This window comes from Buteo buteo, chromosome 24, assembly GCF_964188355.1.
Source record: "Buteo buteo chromosome 24, bButBut1.hap1.1, whole genome shotgun sequence".
Classification (NCBI taxonomy): domain Eukaryota; kingdom Metazoa; phylum Chordata; class Aves; order Accipitriformes; family Accipitridae; genus Buteo; species Buteo buteo.
Window position 1 is genome coordinate 17300581 of NC_134194.1, and position 20492 is coordinate 17321072.

The window sequence follows — 20492 nt, forward strand, 5'->3', positions numbered from 1 at the left end:
AATCCCCAGCCGGGAGATACTTGTGTTAAAGCACTCATTGCTGTGGCTGACAGAAAGACATTAAGATGCCCTTGGATTTTGAGAGAGACGGAGACATCGGGGGAGAAACCAGCGGTGAGAGAAAAGCCGTACGAACTCTCCTCAGAGCCTCTTGCGTAGCTGGGCCTTTAGGAGACTCAGCAATCGTCTGAGGCAGCTGGAGACAGTGGCTTGGCTGGAGATGAAGGGAAGAAAGCCACAGACGCCGAGCAGCGCATCGCAACGCGGCTCGCGGCACAAACTTGCTGCGCTCGGCTTTTTTTCAAGGGGCCTCTCCCTGACCCAGCTCTCTGCAAGGGTTTCATTAAAATCTTAATTGAATGCTTATTGGGGGTCAGGTGGTCTCACCGAGCTCGTCCTCCCGAAACAGCCTGCGGTACGTCGATACCCGCCTCGGAGTCGGGGATCTCCGCCTTTCGTCAGCAGCCCCGCGCCGCGGCCTCACCGCGCCCGGTGCCGGTGGGCGCAGGGCTGCGGGCTTGAGACCCGCCGGGCCGACACCGCCGGCGCTGTGCCGAACGCCGGCCGCCGGGCTCGGAGCGGGACGCCGGGCCGTAAACCCGGCGGGGGCCCCGTCGAGCCCCGCGGCGGGGGCCGGGGCGGCGGCAGCGGCGGCGGCGGCGGCGGGCGGGCGGCAGAGGGCGCCGGAGCACCGCGGAGCGGACGGCGGCGCCAGGGGACGGCGGGGCCGGGCCCGCGCCTTCCTCCCGCCTTCCTCCTCCTCTCCCGCCGCCGGGAGGGATGCTCACCGCCCCGTCCGCGACCCAGCCTTGCACCCGCTCGCTCGGGACAGGGACCCGCAGGAGCTTTTGTAAGCTGATCGGGCAGGTTGGTTTTGGCTGGCTGCTCCCAATTGCTTTACTGCTGCAGATCTCGCCGTGTCACGCAGCCGGCAGCTGACTTGACGTTACCCAACTCCTTCCTTTTTGCAAAGGTTTTCATGCTTTATGGTTAAATCAAGGTAATACGTCTGAGCAAAGCCAGGGAGAGGGGAAAGGAACTGACGGAAGAAGCCAAGGGGCTGCTAGATTTGAGCCAGCTGCTTTTCTCGGGGGCGCTAGCAAACCAAGGCCTGGCTCCTGAGATTTTTCCAAGCTATTAAAAAAGACCGTCATGAGTTTTTAGCCAACTTCCAACTTCCAGCACCATTGGATGATATGCAGTTTGCAATACATTCTTGTTGGAAAAAAAGGGAGGAATTATGTTTGAAGTGTAAACATTCAAAGTGTAAGCAAGGATTTTCAGGAATTTAATAATTAGACTTGCTAAAAAGTAAGCAGTAAAAGGAATCAAAAGACCGGTTTTATGTAACAGAGAGAGATTCTTCAGGACCCAGGAACTGTTTCTCGTACTGCAAGCAGCAGTCCGGTGAGGGCCCATCTCGTCAGACGTTTCATAGACTCTATTCACAGTCTCTACAGGACCTTCACTTGAGTCTCGTTATGAACTTGATGCTGAGAAACCGTTTTGGTTTCCTTCCGAGTGTAATCACTTCAGGTCCCTTAAAGTATTCATCTTGAGGGAAAGGAAGTAATGCACAGCCAAATGGGGAGCGTTGGCAGGAGGATTCCTCCAGAGAGCAGTGCCGTGAACTGATCCCAGTCGGAGCTGGCTGCCCCGGGAGCCCCCCAGGTGCTGACGAGGGGTAGCTGCTGTCCCGCAGTGCCCTGCCTCCCCAGCAAAGGGGACACGCTTGATGCTCCTTAACCAGCAACACCCCTTACCTTTCTCTTCTCCATTACACTCGTCTTTTCATAGCCCAGGTTACATGTCCTGCACAATCTATTACATTGCTTTCATCAAGGTTACCCCCACTGAGAGCTGGCCATGGCATCTGATCCGATTTGGAAAAAAAAAAAGAGAGAGGAAAATACTGGGCACGTGAGGAGAGCCCAGCTTCCAAAGCTCATGAGAAGGCCCTGGGTCCAGCACCTTCTGTTCCCTCTGTGCCCAGGTGGGAAGCTCAGACCTGCCCTCACAGGGAAGAGAGGCCACTAGAGAGGGCTCTGTGAAAGTGTCATTGAAATTTCATATCGCAGGGAGCTGGCCTCATCTGTCAGAGCAATTCCAGCAAGATGAGCCGATGGACCCATTGTGCAGGGCACTGCACGCAGGCCCTGGACACAGCCTCTGCTGGGGTCTTAGACTCCAGAACACAAAGACATTAAGGGAAAGGGATGTGTATTAAACATAAACCCCCAGGGAACATATAAAAGAACTGATTTCCCTTCTCGGTTTTTATCTATTTCTCTTCTCCCTCCTGTATTTTCTTTCCCCTCTACTCCAGTCCCAAGCACACACAGATGTTATAAACACTGACTCCCCTTGCTCTAATACCCATGAGAGGTTTAGAGCTGAGCCACTACAAATATGCCAGTGAACAGAAATGCATTAAAGGATTAAAGCATTCAATTTGAACTTGTAAAATTTGGGCTTTGGGGTTAGTTTTTTTCACTGACATGTAATATACCTTTAGTGTAGACAGCAGAGAACAGCAGGGCAGAGAAGTCAAAAACAAAAATAGATTTAAGTATCACAGCAAACCATGTCACTGAGGAAATGTATAACCATCAATTATGCAAATGGCGACATCAAGTCATTAGCTACAGTCTCCAGATTTTCCTGACCTCTGTCTTAATGGGGACATGCCTCATTTGAAGCACAGAACAAAGCAAACACAAGGTTGGTAAGTGATTGGGGAGTGAAGGCCACGGGGAACACTGAACTTAGATAATCTTTGAAAGCATTTGAAGTAGAAAGGAATAGGCAGAAATACATGTCCAAAAGAGCTTAAAGAGCTTACAACACATGGGAAGAGCAGACACCAGGGAAGAGGTACCAAAATCAAGAAACACAAGGTGAGAGCTGCAGTGAACCGCATTGAGATGTTAGCAATCTGGGAGCTGTGAAACTCATACTATGCCAGGCTGACTTCAGGTATCAGTGGTGATGGTTTTTCACCTTTCCAAGCTACAGTTACCTCCTGCCCTTCGTTCCAGTTATAATCAGTCCTTGGCCTAAAATAGATTTAAACTTCTCCATGGCAACAAAGGCAAAATCATAATTGGAGTAGTGTTTGTGCTACCTCTACAATAACACATCACTTCAGGCACTATCATCTTCAGAAGCCAAATAAAAACCACATGTTGAGAAAAAAGTATGGAAAATGCTAATGGAAAGCAAGACTAGGGAAGTAAGAGGTGAAAGACATATACTGTAGCACTCAAGTTCATTTTCAGCTTAAAATATACTCTCTTTTGTTATGTTCAGTCCCGTTTTACATGACTTGAGCGTTAGGTCTCCTAGGCTGAGAGCACTCGACATTAAGATTTTTTTCCTTGATACCTCTGTTTTCATTTGCTTGGTTTTATACCTTTTCTCCTACTTACAACTCTGTAGACCACCCCAAACTTCCATCTTTCTCTTCTTGGTGTTTACAGCCCTTAAACACTGGCACCTGATTACCGTATCTCCCTTAATGATCGTTTGGCCAGGCTATGCATATCTAATTTCCAGTCATAATTCAATTCCTGCAGCACCCCTGCCAACAGTGAAAGTTATTGTATTACAGACCTTCTAAGGGAAAAGCAAGCAGCTTTTTTTATACCCCTGCAACATGCAATTAACACAATCTTGACCCCTTTCCCTAGTTTATTCATAAAAAGGTCAGATTCATGGCCAGGGTAAACACTCCTCGTTTGCAGTGAATTCTCACAGTGTCCCTGACACGGGCAAGAAGTCTGATACCTCCCTCCGACTCCACTGTTGGGGAGCCGAAGCTGCGCTGATCTTCTGCAGTATCACCGTGTCTCTGCAGAGCTGAATACTTCATTCTGCTAACTGAGAATTTGTTAAATGCAAGCGTAATAGCAGTAAAAACAGCTTGAATGAACTCTTCAAGTCCAAGGCCTCTCCTGAATGACAGATTGCAGTGTTACTGCCTTCCCATCTTACTCCACCAGAACGAGTTTGCACATCACGGCACACAGCGTATTGCTGTGCAATGAGCTATTGCATCTCGGTGTCTTTACTGTAACATGCATCATATAAAATAACAAATCCAGTACATACAGAGCGTAAAAACAATCACATACAGATTCTGCAATGCTATTGGGACTCATTAAATCAGTTATCCTTAAAAAACATAAAGACACTGCAAACAGCAGAGAAGGCGCAGACCCTGGCACAGCAGCAGGGCCAGTGACAGCAGTGAGTGCCACGTCCCCCCCAGCGCAGAGCCGGCGCTGTACGTCTCCAGTTGTGCGGCACACACCAGGACGTGCTGCGGCACAGCCCCCCGCCCCGCCGAGACTCAGAACAGAACAGAGCGCTTGGGTTTGCTTTTTAGCACCACTATCAAATGCTACTGAAAACAGCTCTGCCATTCAAGTGGATATCAAATCTCCGGTTCTGATGAGGAAATCCATCAAGTGTCTTCACAGAGTCATTTCATCAGGGGGAATACTTTACACCTTGTATCCCCTTTTCAGGTCTGGAAAGTACGAAGGTATCTGCCATTTAGCAGGAGGGAGTGGGGCTGCTACAGAACACAATTAAAAGGGCTCCCAATTAGAGTGACACAGAATGATGGGGTTTATTTGAAATTGGAGGCTAAGCCCAAACAAAACAAAAAAAAGCTGTATTTATTTAGAAACCTGATGCATGGTCAGGAAATGAAATTGTTTCCACCTCATCTGTGGCAGCGTACCTGCAGCTGTATGGCTCTATTTCCACAAAAATAAACAAAATTCATTGTTATTTGACAACCAGAATAGCAGCTGCCATATCCACCTTTTCCAGCAGCACTGGGACATGCTGGCAAATGCAGACCTGTGGGTCACGTTTCTATACTGGGAAGAAGCACCAAAATAATTGTGCACAGAACCATGCTGCACCTCCGTGATCACCCTCAGTGCCAGTTCTGCATGCACTTCTAACAGAGACTGTATCTATTGAATCCAGAGCCTGGCGCTTGGTATAACTGGGATATAAATCTATCACACATGGTATACATCTAAACTTTATGTTAGTCATCATGTTTACAAGAAATTTACAGGCAGAAAAAAATAAACATGTTATATTAGCTTGCTACATGTTGTTGTAAGGCAAAAACCTCACAATTCAAGACATGAGCCAGTCATTAGTGCATAGGAAGTTTATAAAGTCATTTTGACTATGATTAAGCTTATTCCACCATTGTCTATTACAAGAATACTTCAATCTTCCTCTGATATAATCAGTATTAATGAACTTCGGCAATATACTACTGGACTAACAACCTGCGATATAGCAAGAAAATACCTTTTAAAATACGTTTGCACACCTTTCTCCTAGTTACTCAGTGGAAACAGAGTTCAGCCCAAGAGCATGTTTCCAACGCACAGAAACCAAACTGACTGCTCAGAAAGTGGACTAACATCAGCACTAATTTATGAGGCTCGGGAGCTGCCAGGACCACTCTCACGGTTTCACTGATGCTCTCACTAGAAGAAGCAGTGAGGCCATGTTACAGACAGACTAATGACTAAATCAGGTTATCTGCTGGGGTGGAAGAAATAGTTCTTATTTCACAATTACTTTTGGTTTGGCTGGGCAGTTTTAAGGCTTGAACTGAACTGGCTAAAGCTCAACCCAGCTACGGACTTTAACAAACACGGGAAAACCTTCATTTATAATGTAAGTTTCTGCATTTTCAACAGCAATTTTCTTTTGATGATAGAGCTATATTATTTTTAGTCATAGTCAAATCACTGTAGAGAACAACTTTTGGCTTCACCATTCATTTTTACATAAACCCAAGGCTACTTTGAACATGAAAACCAGCAAGTACCTGCAAGGTGCTGAGCTACGTCCAGAGTTCAGCAAACTTCCAAGAGCAAACATCTTCCTTCTTGATGCTCTTGAAAATACTTAATGATATTAACTGAATGGTTAACACTCTCCACTGCAAAGTAAAATGTCATAACTGGGAAAGATTTGCTTTCCATCTTTAGGCATAATCCTCTGAAGCGTCCAATGCAGTCAGGAGAAAGAGGAGCTGCATGGGGTCAGTATGCTGTGAAATTAGACTCTGACTAGAGGTCGAACTCAGAGAATGTTAACACATGGATTCATTTTGGGTGTTCTCCCTCCTCCGCCCCCAACTTTTGTTTAGTTATGAACTATCTCTATCTCATCACTTCTCATTTCTTCTTGGGATTAATACTGGCATCTTGCTGACTTCACTACATTTTTATTATTCTGTGCTGAAAGAAATCAGCATTATAATGTTATTGTACTAAAGTTATATGTACACGTGTGCTCTGCACTCCGCTGTTTTGCATAATTCTTCCTAAAAGGCTGCTGATCAACAAAGCAACTAGCAGGGATGGACACAGCATATCTGCTCCGGCTTCCCTCCTGTCCCCTTCAGCTGGGAGAGAGCTGCCGGCAGGTAGAGGTGGAGCCGTGCAGAGGACAGGTAGGCAGTGACTAAAGTAACAGGGTACAGACCAGCTTATGGGTGTCCGGTTTAGAAAACAACATCAAATCAATTTGCTTACATAATACACAGACTACTGACAATTTGCTTGTATATTGTCTATGCATTAAAGCCAGCACAGTCTGCTTAAAAAGTGATTTGGGAGGAGGAGGACTGTCTTCTGCCACCTGCTTGAAGTTGATGTGGGTCTGCAGCAGCATTCTGATTTTTTAAAAAAGCAATGATAAAGGTGACAGTGATGGTGTCGATGGCCACATTCCTAATCAAAAGGATACAAATAACATCTCTGCTTTGAGTTCAAGTGGTCATAATACAAGTTAATTCAAAGAATGAGTTAAAATGGCATGAAACCCTTTGTGGCAGAGGAGCAGCTACTGAGTTTACTGCTTTCACAGACTGTGGCCTAAATTCTCCAAAGTTCAATGATGAGTGCTGAGGGGAAGACAAAACCAAGCATATGCCTGCCTCGGTCATGGGGCTTTGGGCAAGTTGGCAGCTCATGCATGTTGGCAGCACCTGTGTGTACTGGTGCAGCCCAGCCTCTGTTGACAGGGGACATCCGAATGTAACTTAGACCGATAGCCCCAGATTTTGGGCCCTGAAGAAGGTGACCTGGGATGCAGAGAATGTAACTTCTATTTCTGTCACTACCACAGGGCAAGTGGCTTTAGATGATCTATTCCTAACTTCCCATACCTGGTACACAGACATGCCAGCGCCGACTTGCTTGGTGAAAAGTTTTGCCTTCCGATAAAACATCCCACTCTGAAACACCTTACACGTATGTGTAAGGTTAGAAATAAAGCTGTGGGTCTGCAGCACAGTGTTTCTGGGTACTCAGATATTACACTGAAGAGAATGAGCTGGGTGGAGGTGAGGAGAGAGAGAAGAGATGAGAAACTATCACTCTTGCAAGAGACATTGAAGAGATTTACAGAGAAAAAAAAGTAAATTGGCTTAACAAGATTTTGCCTGCTAAGTCCTCAGGCAGCCTGAAGGACAAAACTTTACCCTTCTTAAGCTTCATCTCAGCAGAATAAAGTTCATGAATTTCATGAAAGCAAATATTTGATTCTGAACCTAATGATAAAAGTTAGATGGTATTTTAAGGTCTTGGCCTTACATTTTCACTGTCCTATTACGCAAAAATCCAAGAAAAAACTAGGGAAATGCAATGTTTGTAGTTTGGCAAGAACTCACACACTTGTCTTTTTTGTCCCCTTTAAATACACCAGAGCCCCTTATAAAGGCAAAAAATAATTCATCTGTCCTTTGCCTTGGCTCATGCAAGATGTATAAGTACATTCAAATTTTACAACTTTTACTGTGCAGGTCAGAGATTAATACTGGGGTTTTTTTCAGTTTATTGATGCAAAATCCCGAAGGAGTACCTGAAAAAATAAGTGTGCGTGATAGAGAGAATAAAATGAATTGCAAATACGCAGAATTGTTAAGAGCTCAGTGACGTCTCATAGAAATCTCTGAAAAACAGTCTATTTAGAGACCATCCAGAAGTATCAAACGGGAATCCCACTAGGGACAGGCACAGCGCAAGCTGCAGACTGTGAAAGTATTAGGAAGAAAAGGGCCAGTCATGCAGTGAGCTCTGCAAAGAGACTTTTGGTAAAAACTGGGTTTGACAAGCTCTAATAATGATCCTCAGAATAATGAATGCTTTTACTCCTCCAGCACATTCCTCCCTAGAAGGCAGTGAATTAATGGTGAAACCTTCTAGGCTTTTTTTGCAGATAAGCAATTGCAGCTAAAGAGAGGCAATTACACAAAAATCCCGTCTCCTATATCTTTGGAAGGTGTGGAAGTGTTTCCATCACCAAAGCAACTGTTCAACCTCAGCACCAGAAAAGTGGAGGAAAAGTCTATGAAATCTGAGTAGAGGACCAAAGTCCTTGAGTACTACCAAGTTCCATTAAGGAGTGGCATGGCCAAGGACCTGTTGTTGGATAACGAGTACCGGTAGCCACGTGGGCTGCTCCCCGGGCTCCAGCCGCCACGGACAGAGGCTGAGTGACATGGAATGGCACGGGCAGTTTGCAGATGCTGCTGGGGTAAGAGCCTGGTGCTGCTCCACAGCCTGGAGGGAGAAGGGAGAAGGAACTCACCCTCCGGAGACCCACAGCACATTTCTGAAACACTTTTTCTATTTTTTGTGCATTTCTGTAATTTTGTGCACAGAGAAGCAGATTTAATTTGTCATTGCACAGTCATCACATATGAAGCAGATACAGTAAGAATTTAAGCTCCCTTATTTCAGGCCTTTTGCTTTAACCACAAGAACATCCATCTATGCTATGTAAGAATTAGCCGGAGCATGAGAACTGCATGACACAATCTATAAGAATTATTTTTAATGAAGTAGCATTTTTGAAAACAGTTTATGCAAGGATACTTTTAAAAGGAAATATAATGTAACTTGAGTGTAGGCTCTGCAGAAAGACAAATACAATTAATTCTTATGTTTCCTGCCTCCTTTCTCACTGCTGTCAGGAAGCCTGCATGAAAATATACGATTTTACACCAACGATGTCTGCATTTTGCTCTTTACCAGATATGACAGTCTGTATGCAACATGGCAATCTGGGAACTCCGGGGGTAACTACATCAGTAGTTTGTGTCACATTGCTATTTTCCATTTTTATTGGGAACGATTAATTTAGCGTTGGAATCAATATGACTGTGTAATAGCATAAAAACCATCAGAAAAAAAAGTACAAGTAAGGTCTTATGTCTGGTTCAAGGAACACGTGTAGGAAAAAAGGCTGAAAATAGGAAACTCTCCCTATAGAATACAGTTAAACAGACACCAGTATCAATGGCCAAATGCTGAAACTACAGAATTACATGCTCTTTGTTAATTCAAACTTTTAACAGTTGGAGCATGGTGGTAAATAAAAGCACCACATTCCTCATCAGTTGGTATCTTTAAATTAAGGTAGGTTACCTGTGTAAAAGATTTACTTTATTTGAAGAACTCACTGTTGGCTCAGTACTAAGTCCTGTCATGGCATGGAAGAGTAACTCTCACCAGTGCAGAAACCAGGAGGTCAATAAAGCACTCAGGAACAGATTTCTGTTCTCACTTGTGCATCTATGCAATAATTAAATAGAATAAAAGAAACAACAAATAGGAATCCCACTTCAAAAATGGATCTTCTGTAAGATATTTACTGTGATGTCCAGGAAACCATTATTTTGCAGCTTAGAAGTGAGGAGTTCCAGTAACAGACCAGTCAGCTTTTCTTTTTAAAGGGCGAGTTCAACCACTGCATATTCATGCATTAACTTGTATTTCTTTCTAACCTGATGATAAATGACAATGTATTTTAGGTAGTCTTTTCCATTGGACATTTGTTGACCTTTATGTGACTAGAATGAAAGAAAAGTCCAATGTCAACTTTAACCTTTCTATCCAAACATACCATAGGAATGAATACACGTAAAGCAAATCTGAATGTACAGCAAGTTAATTCTTGGGCTTTTCCAGACTAACTTTGTACTGCAGTTCTACTTAAATCTGACCAAATTAGCAACTAAGATACAGGAACAGGTCCACTCCAATAGCCAGAGACAACCTGCCTTCACAGAGTAGATAAAATGAATTGCTCTTTCCTGGCATGCCTGCAATCCACTATTATGCCACAGCCCTGCCCTCAATCTCCTAGCACAGGTTTGCAAAGTGAGGCCACCCACAGAAAACACTAAACCAGCAAGTTCAGAGCACACACACCGCGTGTCTGGTACAAACCTTCATCCTGGCTGTACACTAGGGAGCTTGGGGAGAGTTTTGCAATGTAACATGCTGCATACATCCTTCCAGCACCCTTCTGCTGAATACTACTGAACACTACCATGAAGTATGCCTTACTCGCTGCTGGCTTCCCAAGCTGTCTGACAACAGGTTTTATCTTATCCTTACAGGATATTACCTGTATTAGCCAAGTACTTCACTAATTTTACTGTTCTTAAGTACTATTAATAAATCTTATCATGGAGAGTCTCACGAAGAATTACAGATAATGTGGCTTGCCAATGACTTCCCACATCCCATCACGGGAGTACCTGAAATAGCCAGCAAAACATCTCAGTTACAGCACAAGACCAGGTCAGTTACAGATTTCCTGCAGCTGTAGCTGGCACAGTTCCCACCAGGCAGTATTTTAAGGCCTCCTCCTCTTTTGGCAGACTCTTCTGAGGAAAAACAAGAGCCAAAGCACTGCTCATCTCTTCTGAGAAGTGCACCCCTTTGGAGGATAGCAGCGCCTGATATTGCCCGTGAAGATTAATCTAATAGTCTTTCAACAGAGCTTCTCAAAGGCAAACAGTCCACTTTTGCTGAGATTGAGATTTAAATGAGGCATCTAAACAACACAGCAAGGAGTAGGCAACAGAGAAGGCAAACTGTTTTACTAATGGTAATGCTAAGATTTTAATGTTTCAGGTTCTCCTAGTAACCTTATTTTTACTGAAAAATGAAAAACTGTAGAAGTTGCAGAAAAGAGTTCCCCAAATTCTTAAGGTTTAGGTAAAATTCATCACACCGAATCAGCCATTCATTTCATCAAAATGCAAGTTAGGAGACAACGTGATTAAAAGTACAGATAAACTCATGGAAGCCAGTAGCAGGTATAAAAGGACTTTCATTTCCCTGGAGAAAGCCTCTAAAACATCCAGAAGGTATTAGCAACACAACGTAGAAATTATGGCCAATGCCTGAATAATGGAAACGATTGACCATTGTCCAAGCTACTAAAGGAAATGCAGGATTTGCCATTATTTGGTGTTTTCTTGTCAAAACTTGGTGCCAAGCTGGAAGTCATGTGTTAGCCAAACAGAGCTTACGCCTTAGCTAAAAGTCAAACAGGCTATATAGGGAGGTCAAACCAGATCCACTCATGCCTTCTACCCTTAAATCCTATGATTGTAAGGAGAGAAGCAGGTTTCCTCCCCCTTTCTCAGCCCTTAAGCAAAACAAGTCTTTTAATCTATTTAGAGGCCCTTTTTGACATTCTTTAGCTGCAGTTTTTCTCAATCAACCTAATCTTTTCCCATCAAGCTCCATGCTAATCCCATTTTGCTCCACTCCTTAAACTAATAAAAGATTAGAGTGACATTTCAGAAAGGGCATCGTATTAAGCAGCTTCTTTCCCATCTCAACAGATCACACAGTACAAAATGTAGTGAACAGGCCATTAATCTTATGGTAATGAGGTGTCAGTCTGAATGGAGACCTCCTCCTTGATCAATACGAAGGGCGCAGGAATAACGAGGGCACGGCTGCTCGCCATCTCTGGCAACTTTGCCAGAAGGCAGCAGATCCATAAAGTGTTGTTGTGATGGTGGCAGCAGCTCTTGTCACCACACCGCCCTGCCCTTGACAACAGAGAGCAGGCATCCACACTGATCTGTCACCCCCCGTGCTGCCCACACATAATGAGCTTTTCCCTATGTTCTAATTAGTGGCATAAAACTGTTTAACAGCTTCAGCTTTGCTCTAACGTGAAATCAATTAGGATTAGCAGCCACACACAGAGAAATTTTTCACACCTATCCAGCTGGTGAAAATCACTAACAAACTACTTCCTTCGTTCCTACAGTGGACAAGCCTTTGCTCTTCCTGTTGACATCCCTGCAGTGGTAGTAGCCAACCTGCTTTTATACAGAAAGAATTTTCTCATTTTCTTAAACAAGTTGCCATTCCCCCCAAAGAAAGCTCTGCACAGCTCCCATGCTCCTGAAGACTCAAGTTTTATCAAGTGCTGAGAAAACTTTCCAGAGGAAGTACAAGACCTGTCCTGGCTAGTGATACTTGGCATCCTTTCACTTGCTCTAATAGGATGCTCTTCCTTAAAGAGCGAGGTGGGCTGGGAAATCCAGCTCTTCTGCACACACAATGCCATTAAACTGGACTGAACCCAAAAGGGCTCTATGTGGTCACAACTGCATGTTTACACAGAACAAACTGGAGCAACGGGGCTTAAAAATAATCAGAAGTGAGTCAATCCCAGGGAAAGGGCTGCTAAAGGAACAGTGGAAGACAGGAGCAGCACATGTCTCTTTCCTAGGGAAACGCCTCTGAGCATGGGTTTCACTTTTACATTTGCTTTTCTTTCTTGTGACTAATGAATAAAACTTGTGAGTTTGGTATCCCAAAAAGTCAAGTGTCTGAAGGTCAAATTGTCCTACACTTCACCTCTGTAATTTGTGCTTTTTCATGGTTTGTGTAGTTACTACTGATATAGGTAAGAGTCCTAAAAATATTCACCCTGTAGTGGAATTCAGCCCTTCTCCTATTCGACACAGTCTAATCCTGCAGTTGCACAGTCACTGTTCTGTCTTGGTACAGTAAATTAATGCTAAATATCAACATCAGAGAAACTGATTATGTGGAACTATTTCAAGGACAACATTCACCAGAAACTACATCTTTACAGTAGATGACAAAACACAACATTTTTCTGCAATCACAGTAGGACACAGTATCACTGGTATTGCCAATAAATGCCAGTTTTTGACCATGCAGCCTCTAGCAAAGTCTTTATTCTGATTTTTCTTTTTTTAATCTAATTACATACATAAAAGAGATACAGTGAAGTAAAATAAAAAGTCCTTCTCCCACGCACATTTCTTAGAAAAATCTTACCTCTCCACCTGTTTTTGCAATCAACTGTCTTGGTAAAGCTTAGCTATTTACCTGTATACTGTGGTGGGGGGAGAATTCAGTGTGTCATAGATGAGCCTCACGTGTCCTTGGTACAATTCCAGAGCCAAAGGATCATTGTCTCCTTTGTATAATAAGATGCCGTTGTCCTTGTCCGTTGCTACCTGTGAAACATGAATAACCAGGTAAGGCTGCTTGAGAACGATTAAAAAAGATACAAACCTATATTAAAAATCATACCAAAATCATATATGCAATTCAAATATGATTTAATAAATCATATATATTAGCAACAAAGAGAGCAAGAGCCATGAGACATAAAAAGGTCTTGGTGACATTGAGTGGGCTCATATACAAACAGGTTGGCCTCACTCTAAGGGATGATTCCTTTGTTTCAAATGAGAACTAGTTTTCAGGAGGTGAGAGCTGCAATTTATTTGATCCCTGTCAATAGACTGTTGCTGTATTTTTGGCCACACATGAATTTATTTCTCAGCGACTACCCCAGCTTGAAGTGGAGGTTTAGAAAATCAGCTCTGGCAGTAGGAGGAGTGTGTCACAATTACAAGCAAACAAATTTCATCAGGCGCTGATCTGTTCACAGGCTTTCTATGAACACAAAGAAGGAAAGAAGGACCTGTCCCCACATCTAGCATAACCATGAGTTATTCACTGAATCCAAGTTGCTAGCGAGTCATGCTGATTTCAAATGGGACATTTAGAGAGTCAGGAAGAATAGAGTAGCCCTCGTCCCTCTAGCTTTGATGTACATCAAGAAACAAAAATTTGAACACTGAATCAAAAAGCGAGGACTCTGCTTTCCCAGTCTCCAGCTCTCAAATATCCCTATGGTACAAAAGAAAAAGAAAAAAAAGAGTCGAAATGGGATTTTTGGATACAACCTGCCTGTTATTTTCACAGTGCATATTTCTTGAGATTTCTTGCTTATTTTTTTATAATGGCTGTTAAATGCCAAAACTAAACAGTATATTTAAAACCTGTTTGCATTTATATATATTTAAATAATACCCTTTTGCCCCTAAAAGATTTTTTTTTTCTTCAGCACTTTTTAATAAGATTTCCTCTATCTGTTCTTAATAATGAATGTTATATTCTAATTTTAATTCACTAGTGATTAATTACTGGATGCAAGAATAATATTCAGCCTGGGAAACAAGCAGTGAGAACGTCATCTGCATGTGCTTTCTGTGATAATCAGTTTTATTCTTCAAGCTATGGCTGATGTAATGTGTTTTGTACACTTAAGAAGACAATGTCCAGATTTTCAGCTTTAAAGTTGACCTATAGCATTTGGAGCCTTTGGGGAGCCATATTCTAGAGTGCCCATATTTTAGAATCTCTTTTGTGATATTAAATAAAAGGGGATTTTTAAAGAAAAACTGGAATTTCAAGTATAAATGAATCAGCTTCATTTTCACGTGAACTGTATACTCAAGCTATTAAAGAAAAGATAAATATTAATTATGGAATTTTTTCATTAGAATAAACTTTGCAGGAACCACCCTTCAAAAATCTATTCCTAATGTGGAAACTCAGTCCTCTTTCCCATGTCTTGACATTGGTATTTTAATTACAACCAAACTCCATCAAGTAAGTCTACAATATGATTTCCAACTGTGGAATACAATCTTTTCAAACTGAGAAAATAAATGCAATAAAATAAACATGCAGGAATGATTTTTCTTCTCACATCTTTTGAAATGTTATGCTTCATTTGCAGGGTGAATCTAGCATAGAAATAGTCCAGATTAACAATCAGTGGCCTAAGAAAGAGATGTATCATGTTATGTATGTGCTCCACACATCCCGTTTATTAGAAAACTTATACAGCGAGAAATGATTCCCTCATTTACTTTGGGATATTAGGGGGAAAAAAAGAGAACAGTTTAATGTTTACTAGATTGTGTTAGCAGATAACTTCCAAATCACTTAAATATCATATTGGACTAAGTATCCAAAATACCTTTGATTCACAACCACAGAGATGACAGTAGTGGCATGGCACCCTTGGTATCTATTTTCCATTGTCTTCTGAACCTTCGACCTCAAAACAAATTTAGGTGTAACTACAGGACTGTAACAAAATCCCAGGCCTTTTATCTACTGCATGTGCACAGTAAAAGAGTAAGCAAAATATTGTCTGGAAAGGCCATTTAGAGCAGCCTCTTTTAATAAGTGTTCTAATATGAAGCACTAATTACTACAGGATGAAACACAATGCTGTAAATCTGTAAGAAGACAGGGAGGTTTCCTGAACCATCTCTAGTTACGTTGCCAGTCTGGGAATAAGAGAGTGGTGAGATTCTGGAGGCAGGATATGCGCCCACAAAGGTAAAGCAGTGCCTTAGCTGCTCCTTAATGGTTCAGTAATTTTAGAGCAGACAGCTGGCTCACAAGTTGACTCTAACTTTGTCAGCATCTTGGCCAATAGACCCTGTTCCTTCAGAATGAAAAAATATATACATCTATATATATTATTGCTTAGAAGAGCACTGGGCTGGCAACTGATGTTCTGTGTGACATACCTGGAGGGAGATGTTTGCCTGAGGGCGAATTTTGGCTGATGGCAGCTCCACATAGGAATCCTTCCCAACAAAGTTGACTGTGATGAGCTTCTCGCATTTCTGCCCAGCAAAGCCAGCAAGGCAGCGGCAGACGGGCTCGTGGTGCACGACGATGCACTGGGCCCCATTCTGGCACTCATAGTTATCACATGGGCTCGTCTGGAGAAGAACCATTGGTGGAGGAGTTTCACAGAAAAGTCCACTGGAGAAGGTAAAGGAAAGAAAAAGCAGCCTCAATTATCACCATTTTTTTAAGGAAGGAAACATTTTCAGGTGCTGACATTATACTACTATGGTGGTATAGCTGCTCTGAGATTCAGCTATCATGTGCCTGCTTTACTGTGTGAAAGCTGTACAGCATAGTGCTATACAGAAATCCCCATGCTGGGTCTGAACGAGCCAGTTCAAATACTGAAAGCAATTTGTACTGCACTTTGCACTGGTTCTCTAGCTCTGGAAAGTACAGCAGTCTGTCTACAACGGCTTCCATCCCACACTGTGCCGTGCAGAGGTTCCCAGCAAAAACTGGGAGCCATGTAAGCCCAAACTGGAGATTTCCCCATCCTAGGCTTTGTGATTTGAGTCACCTATGCTGTTGTAAGTGGCAAGCAAGTGGAAAATCCTCTATTTTTAGTGTTCTTTACAGCCTCCTCGTTTGGTTTACTGTATGTCAGAGAGTGTATCATCAACAGATGGGCAACTGCTAAAAGACTCAGAAGCAATGCACTGATACCACACTATTTGCTGGGCAGCTTCCCCGAATTGGTTGTTTCCAACAGCATCAGGATCATTAACTTTATTTTAGCTGAGTTCGTGGTTGGCAATGTCCTGGATCAGAAAAATGCAAAGGAAACGAAGCTTCCCCAGAATCAGAGGTAGCTGAAAACCAAATACCAGATCTGAGTATTGGTAAACTCGAATCATATTCAGATCTGGAGGAAAGTGCTGTGGTTCAATCTTAACTATATGAGAGGCTGACCAGAACCCACATGTAGGAACCTCTGACCTCTGAGGCTTGGGCCACATCGCCCAGAAGCAGCAACGGCTCAGTCCCCAGGCTGCCTTCTTGGATTCAGCATAGCTGCACGCTTCACGGGTTATTTGCTGGAATGACTCAGCTATGCTGAAATACCAACACCAGCATAGAAGGAGCAGAGAAAATGGAGAAAGTGCAAAAAGCTGCAGTCATCTTTCAAGTCATGTCACGTGTCGGACTAAACTGCAAAAAGTAAATGAAAAACCTCTGCCCAGTACACCCACTGGGCCTGCGTAATCGATGGGTACAGCAAAGGGACTGGAGCAGGCTCGCTGGCTGGCTGCACACGGTATGCCCCTGCACCTATAGCCCAAATTTCTCATTACAGCCACTGCCCAAACCCAACAAACCCTTCCTGTACTGATGAGAGAACATAAACTCTTTGTGTTGAGTTCTGTGACTGCTTGAAAATGTGCAGACAGTAAAATGATGAAAAATGGGTAGTTAGTGAGTAGGGAGGGTGCGTCAGGCTGTGCTGCGGGGAACGCCGTGGGGATAGCTGCAGCGAGGGCTGGAGGCTCAGGCTCCTGCACCACCTCTCTGTGCTACACAGCATTCGTCAGCACAGTGGCAGAGGGCTTTCCAGGAGAGGACGCGTGGCAGACCCATTCATGCAGTGAATAACCCATCAGCACAGTCCTGGAACAGTGAAATTCCTCTTGTCTCACCAGGAATTTCCTGCCATTCAGGGAGCACTTTGTGGAATAATAGCACTCTTATAAAAGCAAAGAGAAAAAAAAGCCAAAAACCTCAGTCCTCTCAGTAAAGCAGGTGAGACTTGGAAGCTCTGTGAATTTCTAGGCAACCTTCCTAGATACAATTAGAACAGAAACCCAAGCCATTACCCTGCAGTAAATAGTACCGATACAAGATGTGCAAGAACAGCAAATAAAACAGCCATAACATACTCAAGACCAATCTTGCTTAGCCACAGAGACCAGAACCTGTTGCCTCTTTAACAGGAGGAAATGGAGATGACTGCTTTCCTTTTTACATTTTCTCACGTGAAATTTTGCACAGAGTACCACAGCTCTATCTTTAGTGCTGTGTGGAATGAGAGCCCAAACCTCGCCCTGTACCTGTTCTCCCAACACACAGCACTCTCTAGTCTGCCTCTGGGAAACACAAAAGAGAGAGAAATACACAACAAAATATGTATGGGCTAAATCCTGAACTGCATCAAAAGCAATGGACTTGCTCTGCTTTTCTATCATGTCTGAGAAAAGAGACACGGGGCTTTACATTACTACTTTTACAAAAGGCAGACCTGAAGAATGCCTTGAAAGATGCAAACATTTGGGATTTGCACCTGAAATAAGGTCAGAAAAGCTCTCCTTTACCCACAGCTGCTATCCAGCACGGAATACCCTAACCAGCTTCCTAACTGCCCAAATCTGTATGTTGGCTTTGTACGTGGTGATGTGGGTAGTGCAAACAAAAATCCGTTCCATGGGAATAAGCACAAGGAGGGTGAAAACCACTGCTGGGAATTTCCAAGGCCCAAAGCAGAGTGCTGTGCTGGCCTCTCGCCGCTGCCCTGAGAGCACGCCCAGCAGGGACTGTCCTGCTCCAGCCCGGGTGTCACGCAGGCTTGGCTGGGCTCCTGGACACAAACACACAGAGGTTTCCTTCTCAGCCAGAACTGCCTCTTGGTACTTTTCAGGATAAATTGCTTTTCAACACTTTTCTCATTGCATTGCCCTAAACTTCCTTTATTCACCACAAGGACGGAGCGATGTTTCACAGCCAGCCTCCCCGTGCCCACCCCATCGCTACCTCACCGCTGTAAGGGGCAGGGAGCTGTGGTTACCAGGGTCCCCTTATCTCCCCCCACTGCCCGGGTGACACTTAGTGCCGTAAGTGGGCACAGTCACAGGCTGCTAATACTATCAGCAGTCGGGGTTCGGGGTGGGGGAGCAAACCACTCCCTGTCAGCCAAGTGGTAAATATCATCTACCAGAAGAGCATAATCTTGCATAGGGACAAGCCAATCCATTCATTTAGACAAATGTATCTCAAAAGTGTAATCTGGCAGGCAATACTGCTAGCAATCAATAAACCCCATTTACTTTGCTCCAAGGAGTATTTGGAGGAGATGTACAGGGTGAGTAGAGTGGGCAGCAGTGGAAAGGGAAGCACGGCAGGCAGGACAGTGTGGGGGATTAACTGCAAATGGGTGTATTGGGTTTGTGTGGCCAGGTTGGTAGCGGGGGGGCCACAGGGGTGGCTTCTGTGAGAAGCTGCCAGAAGCTTCCCCTATGTCTGACAGAGCCAATGCCAGCTGGCTCCGAGACAGACCTGCCGCTGGCCAAGGCCGAGCCCATCAGCAACGGTGGTAGTGCCTCTGGGATATAACAGATTTAAGAAGGGAGAAAAAAACTGCACAACAGAAACTGCAGTGGAAAAGAAGAATGAGAATATGTGAGAGAAACAGCCCTGCAGACCCCCAGGTCAGTGCAGAAGGAGGGGGAGGGGATGCTCCAGGCGCCAGAGCAGAGATCCCCCTGCAGCCCCTGGAGGAAGACCATGGTGAGGCAGGCTGTCCCCCTGCAGCCCGTGGAGGTCCACAGTGGAGCAGATCTCCACCTGCAGCCTGGGGAGGACCCCACGCTGGAGCAGAGGGATGCCCAAAGGAGGCTGTGACCCGTGGGAAATCCATGTTGGAGCAGGCAGGACCTGTGGCTCTGTGGAGAGAGGAGCCCACGCTGGAGCAGGTTTGCTGGCAGGACTTGTGACCCCACATGGGACCCACGCTGGAGCAGTCTGTGCCTGAAGGACTGCAGCCTGTGGAAGGGACCCACATTGGAGCAGTTTGTGAAGAACTGCAACCTGTGGGAAGGACCCACGTTGGAGAAGTTCGCGGAGGATTGTCTCCCGTGGGAGGGACCCCACACTGGAGCAGGGGAAGAGTGTGAGGAGTCCTGCCCCTGAGGAGGAAGGAGCAGCAGAGACAACGTGTGATGAACTGACTGTAACCCCCATTCCCTGTCCCCCTCTGCTGCTGGGGGAAGGAGGTAGAGAAAATCGGGAGGAAAGTTAAGCCTGGGAAGAAGGGAGGGGTGGGGGAAAGGTGTTTTAAGATTCGGTTTTATTTCTCATTATCCTGCTCTGATTCGGTTGGTAATAAATTAAAATAGTTTCCCCAAGTCAAGTCTGTTTTGCCTGTGACAGTAGTTGGTGAGTGATCTCTCCCTGTCCTTATGCCAACCCACGAGCCTTTCGTTCTATCTTCTCTCCCCTGTCCAGCTGAGGTGGGCAGTGATAAAGCGGCTTTGGTGGGCCCCTGGCATCCAGCCAGGGTCAACCCACCACAATGGGAAGTGGTTGTCTTTGCTCAGTCTGATATGTTACTCAAAGTAAATTTGTTCTTGGGAACATTTCTTTGTGAACAAACCTAAACTATGAATTAGTTATAGACTAAGAGACTTTTCCTTCCTGAGTGAGACCCTTTGCTGAAGCTTCTTGACAAACCCCCACAGGCCACCCTGTTCCTGGAGGGTGAGCGCAGCACCTCAGGGGGCATGGCACCACTCAGCAAAAGATGGTTTGGATTCCCCTTTCCAAGAAAACAAGGGAATATTAAAAAAAATAGCAACAACCTCATGGGAAGACAGATACACAGAAAGCAATTCTTGCCAATTTAAGGTAGTTACTGCAGCAGCTGCCTATCAGCAC

The 20492-nt window shown here is 44.4% G+C and overlaps 1 protein-coding gene across 2 annotated transcripts in view; it reads right to left on the reverse strand.

Moving 5' to 3' along the window:
• SLIT3 (slit guidance ligand 3) overlaps window positions 1–20492 on the reverse strand; it is a 537089-nt gene that overhangs the window by 13330 nt on the left and 503267 nt on the right. For both annotated transcript variants that reach the window (XM_075056287.1, XM_075056286.1), the window contains exons 32-33: window positions 15743–15983; window positions 13230–13360 (exon numbers count right to left, since the gene is read on the reverse strand). In XM_075056287.1, the coding sequence (XP_074912388.1) occupies window positions 13230–13360; window positions 15743–15983 (372 nt within the window). The remainder of the gene's footprint in view (window positions 1–13229; window positions 13361–15742; window positions 15984–20492) is intronic.